Raw genomic sequence first — 26,910 nt, forward strand, 5'->3', positions numbered from 1 at the left:
GCACATTATTCACACCAGAGACTTACTTTGTGGGGATCTGTCACAGACATCTGTTTGCGACAAACATGGTCCCTTGCGCTCTGGAAAAGAATTTGGCAACAAAAAAAAAAAAAACAATTAACGAGAAAAAGTTAGGAGCTAGCTCTGAATTCACACATGAAGGTGTGGAAAAAAAGGGAACAGACATCAGTGTGCTTGGGAGGTGTTTGTACGATGCTCCAGCTATTACTTCAGGGGCACAGTGGGGTAGGTGGGGAGCCACACTATACTACCTACTGGTGCGCAGGGGCTATGCTGCTGAAAAAATGTTTTGGATCCAATCTGGCACATGGGTTATTGTAATGGTAAGGAATTTGTGGTTAGAAGTATCCCTCAAAAGCACACTGATGAGAGAGGAACATGGAGCATGGGAGTAGAGAAGCACATGGGCACCAGAGAGAGACAGATCAGCACAGACTTCGGGAGGAAGCAGACGAGGGAGACAGCTGGAAAATGTGTCAACTCTCAAGCAGCCCTTGAACGTGTGCCGCTGCAAAAAAAAAAAAAAAAAAAAGCATTTGCGATGCAATAGGTCTTGCATATTTAGAACAAGTTAATTGTCATCTTTTGACAACAACACCCACGAGCAAAAACAAAAGAAAACATGCAAGGAAACTGGGAAGAGAGGACTTGGCAAAATAAATAAGTTAGCTTAAGAAATAAAACTTTGCAAATGTTTTGTCCTGCTGGGCATGTTTTTGCCAGTCACACGCCTTCTGTTTGCGGGGCAAATAGTACCTCAATCACATCAGGATCAGTGGATGGGCACTAATTACGTTGAACCAAATTAGTGCTCGATCACTGCTCCACACAGAGAAACGGAAATGATGCATGGCGTGCCTTGTCGAATTGCCAGGCTGTAAAGAAGAGTGCCACGCAAACCAACAAATGGTGAGTGACAGACGGGATCCAAGCCTTTTACTGAACACAACATAGTCTTGCAAGCACTCACAGGCTCGACCCTAAAAAAAAAAGCTGCAAGTGTGCAGTAAGGCAGACTCAGGCTCCCCATTCTCCTAAATTCAGCACCATAAACTGGGTAATAGTCACAGGAGCTACAGCAACCAGAAACAGCAAAAGTGAAATGAGTCACTACATAAAAACAAGTCATATCTAGCGACAAAATGACTCCAGATGTACAAAGAGATAACCAAATCCTAATAACATAATCAAACCGATACAATGAAACAAACAGTGCTTTGTTTAAAAAACTACATAATTCGATGATCTGATGGTGGACCGCAGGGGAAGCTTGAAGATTCGTGGCAATCGCCCCACTAGCACAATTTGAAAATTCATACCAGTTACGGTATTCACAATTGGAGGGCTCCAAAGGGAAGCTGCCCTAAAGAAGGCGTATCCAAGTTCAAAGATGAGTAAACTTCATATGTATCCAGTAAACTAAGAGGCACAAAAATAAAACCGAAGAACAAATTGTACTGGCGAAAGCAATTTTGAAGAATCACGAGTTTAGCTTAATAACATTCACAAAATTCTGAAAATTTTGCATTAAACTGTCTGCGAAAAGGAATAAAGAGTGATGGCCAATGACTTCGGCGAGCCCCTTTAGCACACATAAAATTCACCTCGGTGTGCTATGCTAAATTAACCGAATCTGTCACAAACTTCCAGTGGAAGCGAATTAATCTGACAACTAATTTCTTCTATTCACTGCACAATTGCACCCAAGCCGCTGCAGATAGCCCAGACATTTCAGCGGAGCTCACGTCTCACCAAATGTTATAGTAAGGGTCTAAAACACTATTTTCTCAGCCATTTGCTCAGTTAAGGTTTTCAAGAAACTATATTCTGCAATTTGAACAGGAAGGGAATATAAATTACAGTAACTATGTGCAGCTGTTCTTCACCGTACTGTTTCAGAAAGAGGCAGCTAGGAGATTTGAGAAAAAGGATTCACTTGACACTTCATTGTTTCACAAGAGTTTTACGATATTTCTGAAAGAAAGGGTTCCTATTTCTTGTTTACGAAAATACACTCTGTTCTGCTCATTTTACTATTTTCATCTTGGTTGAGGGGATTAGGGGCCAGATGTAGCAAGCGTTTTGCATGGTGCAAACAGCAAATTTTGCTGTTTGCGTCACGCAAAACGCACATCGCAATGCTCATTCCCATTATGCAAATCGGTAACCTGGTTACCGACTCGCAAAATGGGAATCCGACTCGCAAATAGGAAGGGGTGTTCCCCTTCCTATTTGCGATTCGCATCGCGATGTAGAATTGCTTTGTGACTGCGAACGCGGTCTCAAAGCAATTCGCAGTTAGCACCAATTTCAAATGGGTGCTACCCATTCGCAAAAGGGACGGTGTCCCCATGGGACCCCTTCCCCTTTGTGAATGGCTCTGAAAACATTTTTTCAGAGCAACTCCTCTGAAAAAAATGAAACAAAAACGTTTCATTTTTTCGTGTGTATTGCAACTCGTTTTCCTTTAAGGAAAACGGGCTGCAATACAAAAAAAAAACTGCTTTATTAAAAAGCAGTCACAAACATGGTGGTCTGCTGTCTCCAGCAGGCCACCATCCCTGTGTGTGCTGCGAATCGCAAGGGGGTCTCAAATTGCGACCCGCCTCATTAGTATTTATGAGGTGGGTCTTTGCGACCCCCTTGCGATTCGCAGGTGGTGTCAGGGACACCATCCTGCATCTGGGTTTGCGAATTGCAAGTCGCTCAGACTCACAATTTGCAAGTCGCAAACTCTGACTTACCTACATCTGGCCCATAGTATTTAGCAGTGAACCGGGGACCACAAAGAGTTTAGGAAAATAAACAAACAAAAATCACCACAGGCTGCACTAAACGAGGATGTCACTCTCCTAATCTCTCAGCTCCTCAATAAACGATTGGGGGAGTTTTCTCCAAAGGAATACGTTATTTTCTATAGTGCGCTTTCTGGTGGCTATTCTAGCTATCCACATATTCTTCACTTCTATACTATCCCCAGGTGCTACACTGGAACCAGAGAATCCTTCAGCAACACTTGTGTGTATCAGTAGGAAGTGGTGTATTGTTCCACCCCTTCGCACAAACAACATTTTGTTGTGCCTTTTTTCATACCACATAATCAGATGGGGAATGCAGAACAAATCACAGAGTGCTCATTTTTTTACTTGAAACCAGTGCTTAATTTGAACTGGTGATTTCCAGTCCTCAGCATCTGCACTTAATTGTCAGAACCAGTGCTTATGGCAGTCTGCCACATGGTGGCACTGCCTGCCTAATTTAAGTATGAGCACAACAGCTGTTTATTCATTCAATATATATATATATTAACATATATGTTAATAAAGACTAATTCCTATGCCTATGCCATTTGTAGAGCTTTGGGGGACTGGAATAGTATGAACTGTCATGCTTGCAAGCATGTGATGGTTATTAGTTGTGCCTGTATTGTCACTGGCAACGCCGGCAGGGGCAATCGATGGCGCAAGCTGCAGCATCCTGCTGACGAGGGCCCTGGCACTTTTTTTTGTTTAAAAAATAAAATAAAATAAGCACTGCTTGGAACCTCTTTAGATGTTAAAGAGGCCACTTCACAGAACTGGCAGGTGGGAGGGTAATGAAGAGTTTGCAGGTATATCCACCAGAAAGAGCATTATTGAAAAGAAGTAACTTGTTCTTCTGATTGACAATTCTAATGGCATATTCCCCACCTTTAGAATAGACAGCCATATCAGAACCTTTAGGCAAGAAGATGGAGCCTCACTTCCTTTTTTGAGGGGCGAGGCAGGGAAAGTATGCTGACAGAGTGATCGATTAGAAAAAAACAGAAAAGGTCACAACCTTCCCCACTGGGTCCACTGAACCAATTTGTCTGGAAAAAAAGGTGGGGTTGGACGATTGCACCAGAAGCACTTGCCATTTAATCACATTAAATTTTGAAGTAAATGCGGAAGACAATTTTCAGTGTTAAGAGTCTTAGAAAACAGTTCTGCACAGGTCAAAGGGGGTACGCATGAGTAATGTCAAGACAGTTTGAAGAAGTCTGGATGCAAGGATGTCATCAACTACCTCGACCAGCAAGTCAAACTCATTTAGACGCCATAGCTCAATCTCCATGCATGGAAATGTAGGCTGTGGATGCTCAGATGCTGAGACAGGAGGTCCTCCAGAAGTGGAAGTCTGATATGATAAATGCTGAGGAGCTCTGGATAACGCACATTCCTGACCCAATCGGGGCAATGAGAATGACTTGGGTCTTGTGTGTGCCTTCCTAAGGACTCATGGCAGGATACAAAGAGGTGGGAATACGTACAGGAGTCCTTCCTTCCATTCCAGCTGGAATAGGTCTCCAAACAAGCGCATTAGGGGAGACTTCAGCATGCAGATTTGGTGACACAGTTTGATGGTGGCAGATAAATTTGGCCAGGGCATATCCCATTGCTCAATTATATCCTGCACCACCTCTGGATGAAAACCCCAATCACAGCCCACCACACAGTACCTGCTCAGTTTGCCTGCCCTGGAATTTACATACCTGGTGGTTGGCGACCAAGAAGATGCTCTGCTGCTCCAGCCACGTCCAGAGACGTAGTGCTTCCTGACACAGGATCCAGTACCGCACTTCATCTCCTTGTTGCAGTACCACATGATAGTCACATTGCTCTTAAGGACCAGCCTGCCTTTGGTGAATGGCAGGAAATCTTTTAGGGCCAGATGAATTGCCTGAAACTCCAGTAGACCTATATATAGCAGGCTCTGTGCTCGAGACCAGCAGCTTCTGGTCTCGACCTCTCCCAGGCACCCCCTCAAACCAAGCAGTAATGTGTCTGCCAAAACCCTGAATCCAGGTGAGAAATGGAGCGTGACCTGACACAGGTCAGGTTGGACTTTGCCAGCCACTACTGCACACCCTATGCAGTCTTCCTCAAGATCTAGATGGAGATAGAAAGGCATCCCTAATGCTGGGCCAACTGGGTTCTGAGGTTACACTGCACTGCCCCACTTATGCAACCTGGCATTTAGAAGGAGAAAGATGCATGAAGCCAGAAGCCCAAGAATCCTCAAAGCAATCCTCATTGAAACCCAGGATCAATATTGAAACATAGGGGTTATAACCTGAATGTTCCAGACTCGCTGCTGTGGTGGAAAGGCTATGAACACCAACGTGTCCATAATTGTTCAACTGAATGGAAGTCTATGCAAAGGGTTCAGATGGGACTTCTGCTCAATTATGGTGAAATTAAAGTTATTTGATAGCTGCTGCAATATGGGAGGAAGAAATGGAGGACTGCTATCCACTGCCTCGTTAGCTGAAACAGTTTCTGCGGGAGCCAAATCAGCAGCCTTGAAAGGCCACTGTTAGTTATACAGGTTGACAAGGCTGACGTCTGTAAGCTTGCACCATGGAACAGCGTCTAAATTTTCAGTATTCACTATTCACGGGGAAACATTTAACTGGTACCAAGAGCCCTAAAGATCACACTGTGGTGAGACTGTAGAATTTTTCAACGCTGAATCAACCTTTTCTTCAAATAACTTGGTGCTATCGAAGGACATATTCATTAAGGACTTGTATATCTTCAGAAAACGTCATTGAGCACATCCAAGCATGCCCTCTTAGCACATCCCTGGTGCCAATAGCTTCACCGGTGCAGTCTTAGAGTCCAGTCAGCACCGAGCAAATACTTGCCATCATGTTGCGCCTGCACTAAAGAGGCCCGGGGTTTCACTGGGTCAGCTAGCAAGCTGTCATTGGCCATGACCCACAGTGTATGGATGTACCTCCTCAGAAAGCAAACTGTGTTTATAAATCTGATAGCCAAACTTGCTGTAAAAAAACTTTCCATTTCCAAAGGAATCAAATGTTTTTGATTCCCTAGCTAGAGGATTTGCAGAAAAGAAATTTGGATTCATCTTGCTTGTTGAGACTTGAACATTTGTGCATTGTGTAGGGTGCTTGGTGAGGAAGTCCAGGTCACTGAGAGCCAGTCTGCCATCTAGCCACAGCTCGACTGACTGGTGGACATGAACACGACTTAGACCATGTTGCCAGAAGGGCACCAGTAAGGGCTTCATTAAACCAAAGGAAAAGCTCAGAGGAAGCCAGCCCGGGTTGAGATTCTAAGTAAATATTTTTGTTTTCATCTCTATAGTGAGCAATTACAACTCTAGTTCCTCTATTCACTTTCTCATCATCAACATCATCAGTGTCCTGAGAGACACAGGGCGTTTCTTAACAAGAGCTTTTCCTAATCAGAGCCAAAAACAGCATCAATCCTATGCAGGTACAGGCACCAGGCAGAGGAACTAGAATTGAGCCCAGCTGAAAGACTGCTTGTTAAATATTTCCAATTTCATAGGGTAACATAGGCCTGCATTTGGCTAATGTTCATTTGGGATCAGAGATCGACACCAGTGGAGTCAGTGTTGGTGCCAGTATGTAGGGAACGCCCATATACCTTGATGCCAGATTGGAAGTTGGTACCAGATAGGAAATTAGTGCCAGGGTTGGCATGGGCCTTTTAGCGGGCCCCACAGAGGCAGGCAGCAATTGGGGTCGACGGATGGCAAAAGTCAGAATGGAGACCCCAGCGGCTCCGTGGGGCCGAAGGTGCACTAGAGTGTGCATAATCACATCAAAGATCTGCATGTGGAGATTTGAAGGTGCTACCTGCTACTAGATTAACGACAGCCCAAGAAATTCGCACTGGTTCAGATGGACAAGTTACTTACCTTAAGTAACGCTTCATATGGTAGAGACAATATCTAGTTTCAGATTCCTTACCCTAGAATTTCCCCCAGGTGTCAGTCTGGATCCGAAGAGTTTTCTAAACAGTACCCATGTGCCGTTAGGTGATGTTGATCAGCTCCACATCTGTTGTCGTCTGATAGGACCCTGCAGGTCTTATATAGTGGGACACCCGGCATGCTGACGGTTTCTTTTCATGACTTTCCATGTCAGAAGTGCAGAGCATTGAAGAACAATGACCGGTGGTGCGTCACAACTTAGGCCCTAGAAATCAGTTCGCAGAGCAGGGAGGATGGGTGGGTCGGGAAAAATCTGCAACTAGATATTTTCTCTACCAGATAAGGCGTTACTGAAGTTAAGTAACTTGTCCATCTGATAGAGACATCTATTTGCAGATTCCTTAACTTAGAATAGATACCCAAGCAATACCATCCCCAGATGTGGGTCTGCAAACTAAGATCACATTACAAAGTCCTGCAGGAACGAACAGGCAAAGTGCCCTTCCCTATGGACCCGACTATCCAGGCAGTAGTGTTTCGTAAATGTGTGCAGAGATTACCACATTACTGCCTGACAGAAGTCAAGGGCTGGATCTCTGCCTGCTAACGCAGTGGTCATAGGTTCTGCTCTGGTAGAATAAGCAAACAAACCCTCATGGGGTTGCTTCTTAGTCAGTGCATAGCACATTTTAATGCAGAATAAAACCAAACTGGAGATGGTTCTCTTCTGCACTGCGCGATCTTTCTTCGCACCCACATAACCAACAAAGAGTTGATCATCCACCAAAAACTCTTTGGTACGCTCAAGGTGGAAAGCCAATGATCTTTTTGGGCTCAGACGTTGGAGTTTCTCCTCTTCCTTAGAAGGATGTAGGGGTGCATAAAAAGTAGGCAAGGTGACAGATTGGCCTACATGAAAGGGTGTGATCACTTTTAGCAAAAAGGAAGCCCTAGTGCGAAGCACCACTGTCAGAGAAAGAAAAGGGATCTTTGGTTGGTAGTCAGGTTACCCCCTGTCCAATCAAGGACCCTTAATCTAGTCAGGGTAAAGGAGAATCACCCTCAGTTAACCCCCACTCACCCCCTTGGTAGCTTGGCATGAGCTGGCAGGCTTAACTTCAGAAGCAGTGTGTTAGAAGTGGGGTCTCTACTTGGCAGAGGTATTCATCTTTTTCCAAATAGGGACCACAATCCTAGTCAGGGTAAATCACACATAATCCAAATTATCCTGTGCCCACACTCTGGTAGCTTGGCACTGAGCAGTCGGGCTTAACTTATAAGGCAATGTGTAAAGTATTTGTGCAATAAATCATACAGTAACAGTGAAAAACCACAAAAATACACCACACAGGTTTAGAAAAATATAAGATATTCATCTGATTAAATTAAGGTCAAAACAATAAAGATTCAATAAGCCCAATTTGAAATATCACTTTTGCAAGATTAAAAAGAGTCTTAGAAATCAACAATGGTCTCTTGGTTTCACAAAGTACCTGGTTTGTGTAAAAAATTACACGCATGGAGACCACAAAGGAGGAGATGCGAGGAAAAATAAGGTGTGCGTCGGATTTTCCGGCATGACACAGATGATGCGTCGTTTCTTTCCATGCTACAAGGGCTTTGCGTTGTTTCTCAGTGCACAGTCTTGGGTCCTCACTGCGTTGCGGGGTTCTTTTTGACATCCAGGGGTGATGCAGGGAAATCCCGAGCATGCTGGAAGAAGTCACAGGCATGTGGCAATGCGTAACATTTCTGTCGCAGGCACTACATCGGTTTCCACTCTGGGGAATCGGGCTGCGTCGTTCCGGTTCGGTTGTGCATCAATCAGAGGGCTGGGTGGTACATTTTCTAATGCAAGGCAGGCACTGAGTTGAATCTTCACTTGGGAAATCGGGCTGCGTCATTCTGGTTCAGCTGTGTGGCGATTTCTCGGTCGCAAAACAACTGTGTGGTGTTTACGGCAGGCTGTGTGTTGATTTTCAGTGCACAAGGAATATCCTCAAGGGGTGAAGTCTTTTTGGCTTAGAGTCTTCAGAAAACAGGAGGCAAGCTCAATCCAAGCCCTTGGAGAGCACTTCTCAGTAAATTGAGAGGGCAGCAGCGAAACAGTAGGTAAGCAGTCCTTCACAGCAAAGCAGTAAAGATGAGTCCTTTGCGCAGCCAGGCAGTTCCTCTTGACAGGTTGCAGGTTCAGGCCCAGAAGTGTCTTAATTGGTAGGGTCAGGGACCCAGTTTATGTATCTAAAAGTGCCTTCAAAGTGGGGGAGACTTCAAAGAGTGGTTCTGAAGTGCACAAGGTCCCCTTGCAGTAGAACCCTGTCTGCCAGGGACCCAGTTGGTGGTTTGACAGTCCATTGTCTGAGGGCAGGCCACTCTCCTTTCAAATGTAAGTGTCAGGCACTCCCACCCTAGGAAGACCCATTCAGTATGCAGATGTGTGCAGGGTGACGGAGCATCCTGTGCTTGTGGTTGTCTGGGTGAAATTCACAAGGGAGCTGTCAACAAGCCCAGCCCAGATGTGGATTGGAGACAGGCTGCAAGGCACAGAAGGATTTTAAGTGCAGAAAAATGCTCACTTTCTAAAAGTGGCATTTCTAAAATAGTAATATAAAATCCAACCTCACCAGTCAGCAGGAGTTTGTATTACCATTCAGGCCATACTAAATACGACCTGTCTACCCCTTTCTGATAAGAACCTACCATGTTTTAAGGGAGACAGCATATGCCCCTTAGCACTGGTTAGCAGTGGTAAAGTGTGCAGAGTCATAAAACTAGCAAAAACAGTGGAGGGAGGTAGGCAAAAAGTTGGGGGTGACCACCCTAAAGCTGTCAGGTCTAACACAATGTGTAACGTATATGTACCAACGCACACAGTAATACAGTGAAAACACTACAAAATGGACACCACCCCAGTTTAAAAAAATAGGTAATATTTATCTAATTCAAACAAGACCAAAACAACAAAAATCTAACATACAGAAGTCAAGATATGAATTTTCAAAAGAATAAGAGTCTTAATCCTTATAAAACAGTGAGAATGTTGTTGTTACACAAAGTACCTGGTTAGCGTCAAAATAAAGCCACACAGACGAGTGTGTGTCGGAAAAGTCAGCAATGCGTCGATTCCTTAATCGCAAGTCAGGCCGTGCATTGTTTCCTTCTCCGGTTGGGTCGGCGATGCGTCGTTTTTCTCCCTAGCAAGAGAGCGTTGCATCAATTTCCAGACGGGGCACCTTGGATCTGCACAGAGTCGGGTTGATTTGGATGCCCGGGGACAATGCATGGAAAAGCATGTTGCGTGGGGTTTGCGTTGTTATCAGCCCCCATAAGAAGGTGTTGCACGTCATTTCTCCAGCCACGATACGTAAATCTCCCAGCCACAATGCAGGTGGAACGTTGATTTCAGCCGCAACGCCGGCGGTGTGTCGTTTATTAGCCATGTTTCAGAAGGTGCATCATAAATTTCCCCGCACGCCGTTCTGTGCGTGGATTTTCAGTTCTTGTCTGCCAACTTCACCTTTCAAGGGCCCATGGACTAGATAGAGCGCCACCTAGCAGGACAGGAGTCATAGCAGAGAGTCCAGGTGCTGGCAGGGGAAGTCTTTGATGGCCCTGAGATTTCAACAGCAGGAGTCCATCTCAGTTCAAGCCCTTAGAGATTCTTCTCAAGCAGGAATGCACAACAAAGGCCAGTCTTTGTCCCCTTTCACAGGCAGAAGCAGCAACTGCAGGATAGCCCAACAAAGCACAGTAACAGGCTATGGTAGCACTTCTCCTCAGCTCTTCTCCTTGGCAGAGGTTCCTCTTGATTCCGGAAGTGATCTAATTCTCTGGGGTTTGGGGTCCACTACTTATACCCCTTTCTGCCTTTGAAGTAGGCAAACTTCAAAGGAAAGTCTCCCTTGTGTGTAAGATCCTGGCTTGCCCAAGGTAGGCCCCATGTACACACCAGGGTGTTGGAGACTGCATTGTGTGAGGGCAGGCATAGCCCTTTCAGGTGTCAGTGACCACTCCTCCCCTCTCTCCCAGCACAAATGGCTCATCAGGATATGCAGGCTACACCCCAGCTCCCTTTGTGTCAATGTCTAGAGGAGAGGTGCAAACAGCCCAACTGTCAAACTGACCCAGGCAGAGAATCCACAAACAGGCAGTCACAGAACGGTTTAAGAAAGAAAATGCCTACCTTCTAAAAGTGCCATTTTCAAACACACAATCTAAAAACAAACTTTACCAAAAGATGTATTTTTGAATTCTGAGTTCAGAGACCCTAAACTTCATATTTATATCTGCCAAGGGAATCTGTACTTTAATAATATTTAAAGGCAGCCCCCATGTTAATCTATGAGCGAGATAGGCCTTGCACAGTGAAAACCCAATTTGCCAATAGTTTACTGATAGGACATATAAAACACATTAGTATATGTCCTACCTTAACCATACATTGCACCCTGTCCATGGGGCTACCTAGGGCCTACCTCAGGGGTGACTTACATGTAAAAAAAAAAAAAAGGGAAGGTTTAGGCCTGGCAAGTAGGTATACTTGCCAAGTCGAACTGTCAGTTTAAAACTGCACACACAGACACTGCAGTGGCAGGTCTGAGCTATGTTTACAGAGCTACTCATGTGGGTGGCACAACCAGGGCTGCAGGCCCACTAGTAGCATTTGATTTACAGGTCCTGGGCACCTCTAGTTCACTTTACTAGAGACTTACTAGTAAATCAAATATGCCAATCATGGAAAGCCAATGACATATACATTTTACATAGGAGCACTTGCACTTTAGCACTGGAGAGCAGTGGTTAAGTGCCCAGAGCATCAAAAACAGCAAAAACAGAGTCCAGCACACATCAACAACAAGCTGGGAAACAGGAAAAATGTTATGAGAGACCACGCCAAGGATGCCAAGTTTAACAGTCAGTATACATGGAAAGATAGGGCAGTTTAGATGACAATGCCTGCAGCTCACTCTCCCTGCAGCCAGATGTAATGGCCGCAAGGAAGGTTGTTTTTAACGTTAGAAGCCTGAGCGGACAATGGTGAAGAAGCTCAAAAGGAGTGCACATCAGGAATGTCAGAACCAAATTCAAATCCTCCAGGGGTATAATGAATGGAGATGGAGGAAATATATGAGCAACGCCTTTAAGGAACCGATTTACAATCAGAGACTTAAAAAAGGAAGAATGATCAGGCAACCACAGAAAAGCAGAAATGGCAGACAGATAACCTTCGAGAGTGCCCATAGCAGAGCTTTGCTGGGTCAGAGAAAGAACTAACAAAACCTCAGAAAGAGGGTCCAAAAGGGAATCAACAGACTTGTCTATGCACCATGCCATAAATTTCTTCCAACTACAGACATACACCGCTTCGGTGGAGGGACGCCTGGCTGTCAAGATTACATTACAGGCTTCAGGTGCAAGGTCAAAATCTGTCAACTGCCGCTGCTCAAGCTCCACACAAGAAGGCTAGAGTGGACAGGTTCGGGTGGAGAACCTTCCCCCGCTGCTGCGACAGAAGATCCTCCTGAAGGGGCAGTCTGATCAGAGGATCGATGGCCATGTTCAATATCTCGGGATACCAGTCTCTCTGTGCCCAGCCTGGAGCCACAAGGATTACTTGAGCCTGGTCGTTCTTGACCTTCTTGAGAACTCTGGGGAGATAACAGGAGGCCTGAGATCCACTTGAGATGAAATGCATCATCGAGCAATTGCAGCCTTGGAAACTCCAACGTGCGAAACTGCTGATATTGCATGTTCTCTGCAGAGGTGAACCGATCTAACCAAAACTCTCCCCACTGATGAAAGAGACCTTGCGTCACATCCAGAGGGAGACACCATTCGTGATCGACTAAGCATTGTTGGCTGAATTCGTCCTCTCTGACGTTCAGAGAACTTGCCAGATGTTGAACCACCAAGAAAATTACCTGTTGTTCCAGCCATACCCAGAGGTGCACAGCCTCCTGACAAAGGGTCCACGATCTCTCCCACCCCCGTTTGTTGCAGTACCAAATGGCAGTGATGTTGTCGGGGAACACCTGCTCTACCTTCCTTTTGAGAGAGGGAAGAAATGCTTTCAATGCTAGTATGATCACTCGAAGCACCAACAGGTTGATGCATAGTGTGGACTCTGTCGGAGACCAGATGCCTCTGATTGCTGGCTCTCCCAGGTGGCCACCTCATCCAAAGAGTAATGCATCTGTCACTACTAATTGGGGAGAGGAGAGGGATAGGCCTCTGACCCAACTGCGGTTTGTTAGTCACCACTGCAGATCTTGCGCATTTCCCTCTGAGATCTGGACCATGGAGAGATTCCCCTGATGCTGCTCCCACTTGACCTTCAGGTCCCAATGCATAGCCTGCATATATCACATGCATGCGTCACCAGCAGAATGCGGGAGGCCATGAAGCCCAGCAGCCTCAGAGTCATTCTCACCAAAAACCAGGATAGAGGCTGAAATATCTGTATCTTAGCCTGAATATTCTAGATTCATCGCTCAGGAGGATAAGCCTGAAACAGCTCAGATGAAAGGGAGCATCTGAGAGGGAGTCCGGTATGACTGCGGCACATTTCTAGGGAATCCCAGTGAATGCAGGAGGTCTGCCGTAGTTTGGAGGTGGGAGACGACAGCCTGGGGCAAGCAAGCCTACAGCAGCCAGTCGTTGAGGTAGGGGAAGACAAACTTCTGACCTGCGCACATGAGCTGCAACCACCGTCATCACCTTGGTGAACACCTGAGGGGCACTGCTAAGGCCACAGGGGAGCAGAGAGACTGAGTGCTTGTGGCCTACCATGAACCGCAAGTAACGTCTGAGGGCACGCAGAACGGGAAAATGAAAAATAAGCGTCCTGCAAGGCCCACGCTACTATCCAGTCTCCTGGGTCCATGACAGATGGAGCCGAGCCAGACTGAGCATTTTGAACTTCTTCCTGAGAAAGGGATTGAGGGACCGAAAGTCAAGAATAAGGCATAGGCCCTTGTCCGTTTTGGGCACCAGAAAGTAGCAGGTATAGACCTACCTCTGGCAAAGGGACCCTCTTGAAAGGCTCCCTTTGCCAAGAGAGCCGCAACTTCCTCTCAGAGAAGTGCCAAGTGATCCTCCGTCATGCAATCGTCAGACGGTGGCATGGATGGAGGAGCAGTCTCAAAGGGGAGGGAGGGAGCAGTCCCTTCGTACTATCTGCAAAACACACCTGTCTGAAGTAGACTGCCAGCAGAGCAGGTGATGGTGGATCCTGCCTCTGACTAGTCCCTGGTGGTGACGTGTCAGACAAAGAAGGTTTGGAGAAAGCTGCATCGGGCGGTGGGTGGGGGATAAGAGGGGTGGGACTCGGGCATGGGTGTAGGCGGGCTGTCCAGACCACTGGCTTCCTGATCCATGAGGATGGTGTATCCCTCGTCCCCAGCAGAGGCTGAGGAGCATGTGCGGCACAGTGGCTGGAGGGGTACAGACATGACAGGGAGCCCCATCCGTAGCCACGAAAGGGGAATGAAACAGGCTGAAGGGGAAGAGGGGCTGCCGCGAGTCCCAAGGACCTGTCCCTAGCACGAAAATCCTTGAAGCGACTGAGCGCAGAGTCTCCTTTCTCTCCGAAGAGATGGGTGCCATCAAAGGGCATGTCCATAAGGTTAGCTTAGACATCCACTGAAAAGCCAGACATCCTCAGGCAGGAGTGGAACCTCAAGGCCACTGTTGAAGCACCCGCTCTGCCCAGTGAGTCAGTCGTGTACAGTCCATATCGGATTGTGAATTTTGCTGCGTCTCTCCCATCAGCAACTACTTCGGAAAGTACAACCCGGGCCTCCTTCCGGACCTATGGCAGCACTTGAACAATCATATCCCACAGCGTGTGGGAATAATAGCCCAAAAGGCATGCAGTGTTCACAGACCACTATGCCAGGCTGGGGGAAGAAGACATCTTCTTCCAAAGTGTGTCTAGCATCTTGGATTCCCTATCTGGCGCTGCATGATGGAACGCACCCTTGGTAGTGCAGGCTTGGATAACCAAGCTGATAGGGGTGGGGTGTTGCAGCAGGAAACCTGGGTCACTAGGTGCAGGGCAATGCAGAGGGCAGTAGTTCTGTTCACAGGAGCCCTTGTGCTGGGTTTGGACCAAGTACCCAGAAGGACATTCTAAGGTGGATCAGGGGTTTAGAGGATGAAGCACCTCTGTCAGGAGGTTAGTCCTGACTGCCACCGAAGGCAGCTCAAGTTCCAGGACCTCGGCTGCTCTCTGCACGACCACTGAAAAAGAAGCTCCCTCCTCCGTAGTCAAAGTAGAGGGAGAGAACATGCCAGTATCTGGGAATGTATCCAGTCCACTGGCTTCACCCACGTTCGTACACCAGTCCATGGGATCTCAGAGCTGGTATTCTAAAGGGTTGAGCGAACCCTACCCTCCCTCACAGTAACCTAGCTCATAGTAAGAAGGCTCTGGATTCCACACAGGGGGCAAGGCCCCTGCCGGAGTCATACGACGCCCATTTGGCTCCGTGTCTGAGTCAGCAATGAGGATGGGAACTGCGCTGCCCGGGGACACGAGCGGCACCGTGAGTGTTGATGTCGGAACCAGCATCGGGGAAGGTCAAAGTGGTATGACTCGGATCCATGAATGGATCCCTGGGTGCCCCTTGAAGTCAAGGCCAAAGCCGCCAGCGCAGAATACTAAGGGGCCCCTTCAGACTCCGTGAGGCCCGAAGACATGCCGGTGGAGTCGGACTTAGCAAAAATGAGGTGCATGGCCTCAGAAAACTTTTGAGCCTGGGCAGGGGTCACCCCAGCTCCCAGAAACTCTTAGTAAGCATGAAGTCAGCCCACATGCAGGCTCTGCAAATGGAGGCCTTGATTGGTGATGCTCCCCCATTTTGTCTCTCAACGGACAAGGTGATGTCGAAGAACATTTCGCCTCCTTCGACTTCTTATGCCTCGACTTACCCAAATGTCCCAAGGACTTGGAGTCGGATGAAGAAGATTGGGGAGGGGGGGCTCTGTGACCGATCCTGAGACCTTCCTCTTGACCAAGATCAGGACTTGCACGGACTCAAGTGCCAGGCCGCCATCAGCTTTAGGGACCTGTTCCCTCAATGTCTTCAGATTCATAGCCTGGCACTCTGAGCATGACTTTGGGCCGTGGTCCTGCTCCCGAAACCAAAGGCACATGAGGTGCAGATCCATCATGGACATTGCCCAAAGGCTTGAACCCGATGTTACGTGAAGGCATCCCTCAACCCACTAGGAACACTCAAAAAACGCTTCGACAAAAGTTGAAAAAAGACCGTTCAAAAAGTGACTACGGGATCGCTCTTTCTTCGGATCAGAGCTGGCTGGTGTTGAAAGAAAAGAACTGACGTTCGTGCGCCAGGTGGAGTCAATATAGGACCCACAGTGTCATATCTGGCACGGACAATGCCAACGGCAAACATGTAGCTGATCGACGCCACCTAACGGTGTGCAGGGGTACTGCTCAAGAAAAATCTCCAGAGCCAGACTGACGCCTAGGGGAAATTCTTAGGTAAGTAATCTGTAACTAGATGTCTCTATCAGATTCAGGGGTAGTGTGATCTTTATCTTGATGCCCTTGAACTTTCTAGCTAGACTCCGAATGCTGGAATGGGATCTTGCCCTATTTGTGTTTTTTATTTATGCTTATGTTTAGATTTTGACTTGAGCATACTGGAAGGCTTTGACCTGGAAGTGTTTTCTTTGAGTGCCTTGTGACCAGAAGCAGCACAACCATACCTCAAGGGACTCCGTGACTGACGCCTGCTTCCTGCAGTCTCAGTACAACTAGAATCCTGTTATTTTTGGTTAGGACACGTTCCCCTAGCACACGGTCTATTTTTTGGGGGTTTTTGAGTTGTCAGAAGACAGACAAGGATGGAAGAGGAGCTCCGGATACATGTTAAAGAGTGAAGGAAGAAAGGAACTGACTTATTTGCAGGGGTGGTGCTTATATGTGACTCTGCACCATCACTTCCTGGGAATGGAACATTGCTGAAAATTTTCCCACATGGAGTCTAGCTTCGGAGATCACGGTAAAGGAGAGGAATCTGCAATTAGAAGCATCAATCAGAAGAACATTTTTTCGGAAATGAAGTGCAAAATATAGTACTACAGTAAAGAAAGAGAAAAGTTATGTTTAAAAGACAATTATACAGTGCTTTACATAAAAGGGAATGTAAAGACTTGCATACCTGTTAACTTTACATACCAGGTAAGGTGGAAAAGACCCGATTTTCATGTTGCTTTCTTTCTAAAAGCACAAAGTTATGCCAATGCCCGTAGTCGAGCAACAACCAAATCCCTGTTACCTAGATCACTTGTTACAATGCATGCAGCTACGGTGCGGACTAGAGCCCTGTTGAAGAGACCTATCCTTTCTGTTTCCAACTCACTCACAATAATCAAGCAGGCAGGTGCAGTCAGGATCAGCCTGCATCTGGCACACAAGTTGTGAATTATTGGATAGAAGTATCCTTAATCTGCTCTCTAGCACTGCAAAATTTACCAATGAAACCTGCAAGAAAGCTGTGACGTCTTACGCCAGTTATTTGTGCATGGATTTTGTTTAGCACACACAGCTCTGCTATACCGCTTAGCACGTTTCTGGGAAAAATCCAACTGTGCAGGCGGCCCGATCTCCTGGGGTTTTGGCACATATAAGTAGCCAGCTTCCACACACCTGCCACCTCAGATACAAATCTACTGCCTAGCATGCCAATCTGGGCTTGTTGGCCATTATGGAAGATACAATGCCTATTCCACCTAATTCACAAGCTATCTTCTGATACCACACAAATCTTGAATTTCTACATCGAAGGTGCCACAGCCCTCCCACCAAGCCCATCAACTTTTATTTTTGCAAAATATTATTTTTCATGTATAGCAGTAATTGGGACACTGGGGCTGAAGTTTGCAGATTGGCAGCAATAGACTTCCGTTTTGAACAAATGTGTCAACTGCAGAGGTTTTGTCTACTAACCTATATGTCTAATCCTTGGGGTCCTCATCACGAAGGAATAGATGGCACTACAGTTTATATACAAATACACACTTTTGGAACCTAAAGGATTACTGCGCACAGTAAAAATCAGTTAAATTACTAAAATGGTTTCCGTGATGCAAGACACTACGGAATGTAGACTAATGTATTTCACAAATTCCAGCACAAAGTTAATTAACAGAAATGTTTTTCAGTCATTGGTATGGGCAAAGGGAAGCTACGTCTTCAAGATACATGATTACGCACGAAACAATTATTCCAATTTTTCAACTAAGCTTCTTCAATTACTGTAATTACGGTCCGTGGTACTTTAAGTGCTCTCAAAGGTAAGGTACATTCATTACAGAACGCAGTTTGCTTGAGTGCAGCTGAAGTCTGGGTAAAATGATGTGTGTAAAAGCTGTCAGGCAAATAGTGGTGTCAATTCTGTTTATGCTTATAGCAAAACAAGATTTTTGTCAATCAAGTATTATCCTACAACTATTTTCCTAACAAGTAGCACTATCTTCTGGGTCTAAATACTCCATAATAAACAGCACTACATAGAGATTTAGAATTTGCAAGAAGATTTTGATGCAAAAAAATGGTCCTTGTAAGAAAAATCGATTTTGCAGGAGTTTAGTGTGTGTAGTGCATTGCCCGTTTTGGACGAAGATCCAGACTGGCTAGTACATTAGAAAGAGGATAGGAATTAATTAAACATTTGCTATGAGAAAAATGTTCACGAAGAAGTGAGCAAAATGACTCACATACTAAAGTAATCACGAGAAGTAGCAGAGGAGGTTTAAAACCGAGTAAAAGGTAAATAATACTGATGTAAGGTGTCAAGTGAACACTAATAAAAGTGGACCACAGACACCTTTAACTTAAAACAGCACTCATTCTGCATGCAATTCTGATCTGTTCAGACATCTGACAGTAAGCTGTACATTTAAAATGTAAAGTGAGGGATCCAGTGTCTGTCTCGCTTGGCCCAAACCATGAACAGCACAGACTGAGTTCCAATGAAAGCCATTGTGCTCATACATTTATTTACAATGTTACTACAGCTTGTTTTGTTACAATGTTATCCACAAACAGGGCAATTATGCCATAAAATGAATCCCAAAGAAATTTAAAATGGATACAACTCTGAAGGCAAAGGGGAGAGGATAGAAATCAATGTTTCCACTGTTTTTGTTTTTCAATTTGTCAAAGAGCGCATGCTGCACAGCGGCCAAAGAGGGTCTGTCATCTGCACCTAAATAAATGAAGCGGCGAGAAACAGCTCGTGGAAACCATGTGAGATCAGAACATTCCCACTGATTTTAAATCTGGGTCTCGAATGACGTCAGCAAGGAAAACGTGATGTTTTCTAGGTCATTTGGAATGTTACTTTTAATACAACTGGTGATGGCATCAAAAATGACGTTAGACTTCTAGAAGTAACCGCAAGTGTGGAAGTACGCTACATTCTCCACGAGGCCCTATAGAGCCTGCATTCAATTACTGAGCTAATAGTAGCTTTCTGTGATATTACAAGCGTTTCAGATCAATAATTATACAAAATATGTATTGTACTTGTACTCTGTGCGATTCAAGGACAGGTCTTCCCTCTTTTGAGCGTGGTGCGATAAACCAAGAAAAAGAGAGGAGTGGTGGAGAGAGAAGGAAACAAAGCCAATAGCCACCACTCATTTCTTTAGCATAGGGAAGTGACTTCCCCTGTAAAATAACACGCAGAACACATTCAGCCAAACTAAGGGCCTTTAGAGTGTGGCGGCCAGGATATTCCATCACGAACATGGCCACTACATAGGGAATATGTCAATTTTTAATAACAAACAGTCCTTTTGACGTCAAAGTGTAGCAGACAAAGACTTTTTATTCCCAAACTATATTGCTATAACTGTGGGGAGGGTTTCGGATATTTGATATAACTTTTGAGTGTTTCCACAAAGCCTACACCATATGGCACAGGTTATGCCTAGTTGTCATGCTCTTCAGTCCCCAGTGGCTACTCAGAATTTTTAGCTAGGTGAAAGTCGTTGGCACAGCATACCACAGTTTGCAATTGTGACTTCACTTTTGATGGTGACCTGTTATGGGTTGGTAATTGGTACTTTGTGACTGCTCAGCAGCATTAGAGTAAGATACAAAGAGGGTCCTTTAAAGGTCATGAAGAAACCCTAGGCTTACACATTGTGTACATGAGTATGGTTGAAACGTCAACAAAATACAGACAATAAGGGCAGAACCCTGAGAATTACTTTTCACCCCACGCCCTTTTTCAGTTTTTAATCTTGGACAGGACAGGTGTGATAAGGTGAAGTAACGGAGAATTTCTTGCCTGCGAGAAATGTGTTCCACCTAGTGATTTTTGCTTTTGGGACTTCTGTTATGAGTGAATCTTACTAACTGTGTCTCACTCATTGTAGAACTGTTAAAATGGACTGGGAGTGCTAAAGGCCAAGGGCCCACCTTTCAGGATGAGGATCAGTGCTGCACACCAGGGGTAAGATGATCTAGGCTGGTTGCATATGATGAAACCTGCCCCCCTTAAGGCACAGACATGGGAGACAGGGGAAATGCTCACTGCTTCTTCCCCAGCTTTGGTCTCCCAAGGTGTGATTTCCTCTAAAGTACAGAATCACTTGTTCTGTGTTTGGTCCCTGGTTGGAAATGAATGTGTCAGCACTCACCTTTTTATATGCTTCCTTTCTTTGGTATCGGTGCCAGGGGAGATGGAGCCCCTGGAGGCAATTAAATCAGAGGCGAGGGGGCTCCACTCAAGCCCTCTCCTGGCATCAAATATGCTGACCCTTGTGGCCTATAACCCTCACCAGGGGTGTTGGGACTAGGAGGGAGCAGGATCCATGAATGGCTCTGAAGTGAGAATCTGGGAATCCTTGGAGTAGGTCTCTAGACCGATAATTCTTCTTGTCTCAATACCCCTGGTGAGGGCCAAGGGCCACGAGGGTCCACATATCAAATATTTGGTGCCAGTAGTGGGTGCATGAGTAAAGCATCCTATTTAATTTTCCCTGGGCCCCCCAATCTTCCTAGGTACCAACACCAAAGAATGGAAGCACTTAAAAAGGTGAACGCTGCTGCATTTTTTTACCAACCATATCTCCGGGGGCCTCCATCTCACTGGGGAGCGTAGAGCGAATGACTGCCACTGCACTTCAGAGGAAGCCATGCCCTGGGAGGCAAAGCCGCAATAACTGGTGTTTTCCCTACCCTGAAAGTCCATGCCTTGAAGGGGGCAGGTGCAGCAGAGTCTGGATTCATGTGCGCATGCATGGCTGCAAAGCATCTGAGATGCACGCAGGGAGCTGGCAGTGCCTGCAAGACCTACAGAAGATGAGATGCTTTCTGATCTAGAGGTTCACATCTGGATGAGTTGGTTAGCGGTTGGCAGGCTTGGAAGGCAGCTACTGCAGTCACTCAGAGAGACAAAAGCATGCTTCCCTTCTGTGGAACAATACTTAGTGGATAGCAAGCCTCAGAAGTTACCATTCTTTCCAGAGTCTTGGAAAGCCCGGAAAGTCCTACAAGGGTAAGACAGTTTGGTCAATGGAATCAAAATTAGGTTTCTTTAACAAGGGGATGTCAAATGCCCGCAGAATCCTCAACTAACAAAAAGATAAAAAACTAAAGAGGAACATACTTTTCCTAATTGCTTTCTAGCCGTGTAAATGAAGCAAAATGGACGTGTGGAAGTGGTCGGTGTAGGAAAAGAAGAATCCTTATGATGCTGGGAGATGTCAGCCTGAATCACAAGACTATTGCATAGAAAAAATAAGTTAAAATTGGAGCACAGGTCTTGAGAATCAGTAACAGCAGTCTGTTTCAACCTCGGATTGAGGGCATTTGCATGGCAGAAACAAGCTCTTGTGATTTTTTCAGGGCAATTACATGTTTGCCAGACAGAAGACACATTTTGTTTAACAGGTTAAGATGCTCCTGAGAAGCTAGGCCTTGATTTTCTTTAATTCTAGCATTCTTGTACGTGACAAAAGATTTGTTTAAGCATAATAGGTTCTGCAGTAAAGAAGCTGGGAATAAAGAACAGGCAAAATCGGTTTTCGACACAGTTCTCAGATCTGTTTTTAGAAAGTTCTGCACAACTTTGTGTCCCAAGCACTCTCATTTCCTTAATTATTTGCTTACATCATAAAAACGCTACCACAGTCAGATCTGGAAAAAAGGGAGAAGCTACCAGAGCATTTTCAATAAACAACGAGGTCAGGCAGGTATATGTACTGGCTCTAACTTTGTGTACCTTTTTTGTTGAATGGGGTAGTGGGACATTTATTCTCCTGTTCACACAGTGCACCAACGCCTGCGGGGTAAAGAAGTGACTGGTGTCTGTGAAGACACTTTATTCATCTGGAAAACAGCGAGTGGTTACAAAAGTTATGGAACCGTTTTTTTTTTTTTTTTTACCCTTTCCGCCAGATGGGTTTTTACAATAAATGTAGCAAAAACAAAATTAATGAGTTTGACTAATTAAAGCCATCTATTGCAAAAATTAGATAATTGAGGGTGTTCATTAATTTTACTCTCTAGGAATTAGGACGGCTGGCAATGCAAAATGGACAAATAAACCTGGTACAAAATACAATCACTTTAGTCCATAAAGCTAAAGCCATGTAAGCCTTTGCAGACATATACGATCCTAGATGATTTCTTCATCAATGGATGTTTGGAGAGCACAAGCTCAGACAGCAGCACTGTATGATGCATAGTTATGGGGAACTGTGGATCTGAAAAAATATTAGGGCGGAAAATGGTATCCTTAAAGCCCTCTTCATATTGCCAAGAAGTGCAGCTACTCTACCAATGCTGACAGATCAGGGAATCCAAAGTACTGATCATACTGCTAAGCTTAAGCCTTTGACTTGCTGGTGTAGGATATAGTCAAACGATGCATTACTTACACTATAGAGCAGTTCTCAGTGAGATGCTAGCAATCAGGGATTCACATTTTAAAAAAATGTCCTTGGCTAAGGTGGATTGCACCTTATTGATAAATCTAGGGCTGTCCCATTATTGGCATGAATTAGAACAGATTACACCTGCTTAGGAAATTACTGAACAGAATATATTGGACTAATGTGGACCATGAAAGGCTGCTGAATAACGACTATGGCACTTTAACTGAAAGTTTCGTATTGCTCAAGCATGTGACAAGATATGATACCTTCTAGAACTTCATACAGCGAGTCTCGCTATGACAATATATATCAAGTTCGAATGTATGATGGAACAAATAACGATGGAACCACGCATGCCTGAACAACGCAGTCGGAACGACTGCGTTGTTACCACGCATGCCTTAACAACAATTTTTGTTGTAAAAGCATGCCTAGTAAAGGCATATGTGGGAACGGCATGCATGGTTCTAGCACGCGATCCCCCCTCATCTGCCCTAAGGCCCAAAAGTACCCACACCCCTAATCCTAAAACTACCCCGAATAAGTGAGCCCTAATCTCTTCCCCAACCTCCCCCACCCGCCCTAAAAACAACCGACCCCTCACCACACCCCATAAAACAAAACTACCCCACCAACAAACTACCCCCCCACCCCAAACAACCAAACTACCTCGATCCCCCACCCCCAAAAACCAAACTAAGCTAACCCCACCACCCCCAAAAACCAAAGTACTCCGATCCCCTCATCTCCAAAAACCAAACTACCCCAAACTCCCAGCCCCAAAAAGCAAACTACTCCAATCAACCACCCCCAAAAACTACCCCACCCCACCCCTAAAACAAAACTACCCCCGAATCCCCACCCTGCCCCTAAAAACAGAAGTACAGCAACGCCCCATCTCTGCCCCTAAAAACAGAACTGCCCTGATCCTTGCCAAGTGGTTCTAGCATGTGACCCCCTCCTGATCTGCCCTAAGGCCCAGATGTACCCCACCCCTAATCCTAAAGCTACCCCAGATACCTCCCACCCACCCTGAGCCCTAAACTCTTCCCCGACCTCCCCATCCGCCCTAAAAACAACCGACCCCCCACCACACCCCATAAAACAAAACTACCCACCACCAAACTGCCTCAACCCCCACTCCCAACAACCAAACTACCCGATCCCCCACCCCCAAAAACCAAACTAAGCTAAGCTAACCCCATCACCCCCAACAAAGTACTCCGATCCCCTCATCCCCAAAAACCAAACTACCCCGAACTCCCAGCCCCAAAAAGCAAACTACTCCAATCACCCACCCCCAAAAACGACCCCACCCCAAAAACAAAAGTACCCCGACTCCCCACCCTGCCCCTAAAAACAGAAGTACTGCAACCCTCCACCCCTAAAAACAGAACTGCCCTGATCCCCCCCACCCCTAAAACCCACCCCACAACCCTGCCCCAGCTCCTCTTACCTAATGCACTCTTCCTTTCTCTCTGCCTTAACCACGCATGTGCGTTGTTCAGCACATGCATGGTTAGAGCAGACAAAGAGGGAGCTGTTAACGCAAGCGTGGTTCCGCTTGTGTTAACAACGTAATCGTTGTTCAGGAGTCATCGTTCTGGACGTTTCCCATTAAGTTCAGCTTTACCAAACTGCAGTTAGAAGGTTTTACCAGGAGCCTGGTGCAAGTTATCAGGACACCTCAAAAACTGATGAATGTCTTATTGTTCTGTCCTCTGTATGACAGAATTAGTAGTTAGTGGATATTAGCAGTTTTTCGGAACTTGGGAAACTGAAGTCACTTGACAGTTTTGAGACTAGGGAGGAATTTTAAAATCCATAATAATGGCATTTGCTGTTTCTATATTTTTAATGCATGATTGATAAGAAAAAATTATACTTTATTTGCCAATACTTAAAGGTGCTGATATGGATTACTGTTGATTGACTGTAATATTGTACAATTAATGTAGCAGTCGCAGACACATTTTGCGTTTTTTATAGTAAATTTGTAATATTTGCTCTTATTGCTCTGTTCAATGCTTAATACTATTTTATGGATCTTTGTCCCCGCAATAAACCATAAATAGGCTAAAGAACCCGATGGAAAATCAAAGTCAAAATTAAAACTTGACCAAAGCATGAACCATTTATTTCACACTGATTTAGCCCTTCCTGGAGATTTCCCTGGGCCCTAACCTCTGGAAACCAATTAAATCACAAACTTTCCGAAACTTACGCGAACAGAATATTTAAATGTACGTGCATAACGTGTTAATAGTAGTGCATTTTAAAAGTCGATCTTTCTGAATGTCTTGAAAATATAAATCAACCCAGTAATGACCCAAAGAAAGGAAAATATTGGAGAAAATACTACATGTTAAAGAGGGAAGGCTTTAGGAAGCTCAAGAAATTACAGCTCGTTTCCTTTAATACAATACTTATGTCAAGCACACATCAAAACACAATCTTCTGAAGCCCACCCATAGCCTGGGTGGAAGCCTGCGCGGCCAATGACAGGTCTATGTAACCTTCCACAGATGGGGCCTGGCTCATTGCAGCACACATGAAGCCATGTTGACTACTGACATTCCTCTCCTGAGAAGAGAGAGCTTCAAATTGCAAATATATATCCTGGACTGATTTAAAAAAATGTAAAACGGGAGGTTGTCTGCACAGAAGATTTGCTTAAGTGAGGCAGAGAGTGACAGTAGGTTATTTTCAGTCCATAATCATGCTGCATGATTAACAGAGAACCTGGAACACACGAAAAAACGAAATCTAAGCACAACTCACCATAATGCATATAACAATTTCCTTTGGCGGGATCCAGCTTTATTGCTTTCAAGAAGTACTTTTCAGCCTCGCTCTTGCGGCCCTTAAAAAAAAATACATTTTAAAAAAGAGAAACAAAACACACACACCAAACGCCCCCTCTTCATATATACAGTCAAGCCAGCTATGTAAATTTTTTGGCCAAGCTCCATTTACAACTTTCGAATTACTCCAATGAGTTCACATCTTTCAGTTCCGATTAGTCCTTATAGAATGTTTACATATTCCTTTAGGCCACCTGCGGTACTCGTGAAAGAAGCTGAAGGAAACGTTTCACTCAGGATTCGAAGTTCTGAAAATTGTCTAATTATCCGAGTGTGCACTCGTTGGGATAGATTTCAGAACCTAGCCCTACCCTGCACACAGATGCGAGTCTGCGGCCACCCACAGACTTTACTATTCAAAGAAAGGAAATGAGCGCTTTGAAGAAGCCAGGTGCCTGCGCCGTGCGCGTGACGCACGCTCCAAGCACGTGCACAAGGAAGGAAGTCATTTGCCTCTTTCGTCGTAGTCTGGCTTATTAGCCAGTGGATTCAATCATGGAGAGCACTCCGGGTCGGATTGGGAAGGCGGGCACTTGGGCATTGACCAATGGATCGGTGCCTCAGGGTCCCCCGTGGGCTGGTTTTACAGTCTTTTACGGCCCGCAGAGTCTTACTGCCTTCCCCAGTCACTGCCACGCCACTGTAACGTGGTTTAGCATCACGGGCACTCCCCTGCCATGCTGTCAAACTGAGGCTGGGGGCTTAATGTTGCTCTGACCTTTAGGGCATTTTCAACTCCGGCCCCCTGCCTTGTGTGACTGGTCCGGCCCAGAATCAGTGACATTCCCAGCCGGGCTGTCACTTTTCAGCCATGTTGTGCATTCCCACCCAAGCCCCCTGGAGCATTTGTCCTGTGCTTTTCTTGACTCCTCCCATGCCAGTTCAACGCAGAGGCTATGGCGGTCTGGGGAGGGAGTGCGTAAGATAATTGGCATCAGTAGAGGGCAGGTGGGCAGGTGTCACAATATTTTTTTTTTAGGTCTTTGTGGCGGGGTGAAGCATTATGATCAGAGCTACCCACGCTGGAACTGGGTTTGAGTTCCTCAGTCAACTGGACATCCTGTGATTGTAATCACAATCTCCCTACATAAAATAAAAAATGTATCTGATCCTGTGTAATGTAACTGGCGTTCATGTAAATTGCTCTAAAGGCTTCAGACCGAGTTCACATTATATAAAACGTAAAAAAATACAATAATAATAATGATTCGAGATTATGGGCCACTTTTTGTGGGAGTGCCCGGGCCTAATTGTGATCTCAACCCGACCCTGCACTGATTGCAATAGACACGGGGACCTACGCTTTCCTAAACGAGCTGAAATGACAAGGCCTGAACTAGAGATTTTTAAAATGAAAAACACATTATACCGGTGAAGC

At 45.5% G+C, this 26,910-nt stretch overlaps 1 protein-coding gene across 1 annotated transcript in view; it reads right to left on the reverse strand.

The window, feature by feature from the left end:
- Positions 1 to 26,910, reverse strand: part of TMTC2 (transmembrane O-mannosyltransferase targeting cadherins 2) — a 585,628-nt gene that overhangs the window by 152,747 nt on the left and 405,971 nt on the right. Inside the window, exon 9 of the mRNA XM_069228756.1 lies at positions 25,450 to 25,531. Coding sequence (XP_069084857.1) covers positions 25,450 to 25,531 — 82 coding nt within the window. The remainder of the gene's footprint in view (positions 1 to 25,449; positions 25,532 to 26,910) is intronic.

The sequence above is a fragment of the Pleurodeles waltl genome, chromosome 4_1, assembly GCF_031143425.1.
Source record: "Pleurodeles waltl isolate 20211129_DDA chromosome 4_1, aPleWal1.hap1.20221129, whole genome shotgun sequence".
Classification (NCBI taxonomy): Eukaryota; Metazoa; Chordata; class Amphibia; order Caudata; family Salamandridae; genus Pleurodeles; species Pleurodeles waltl.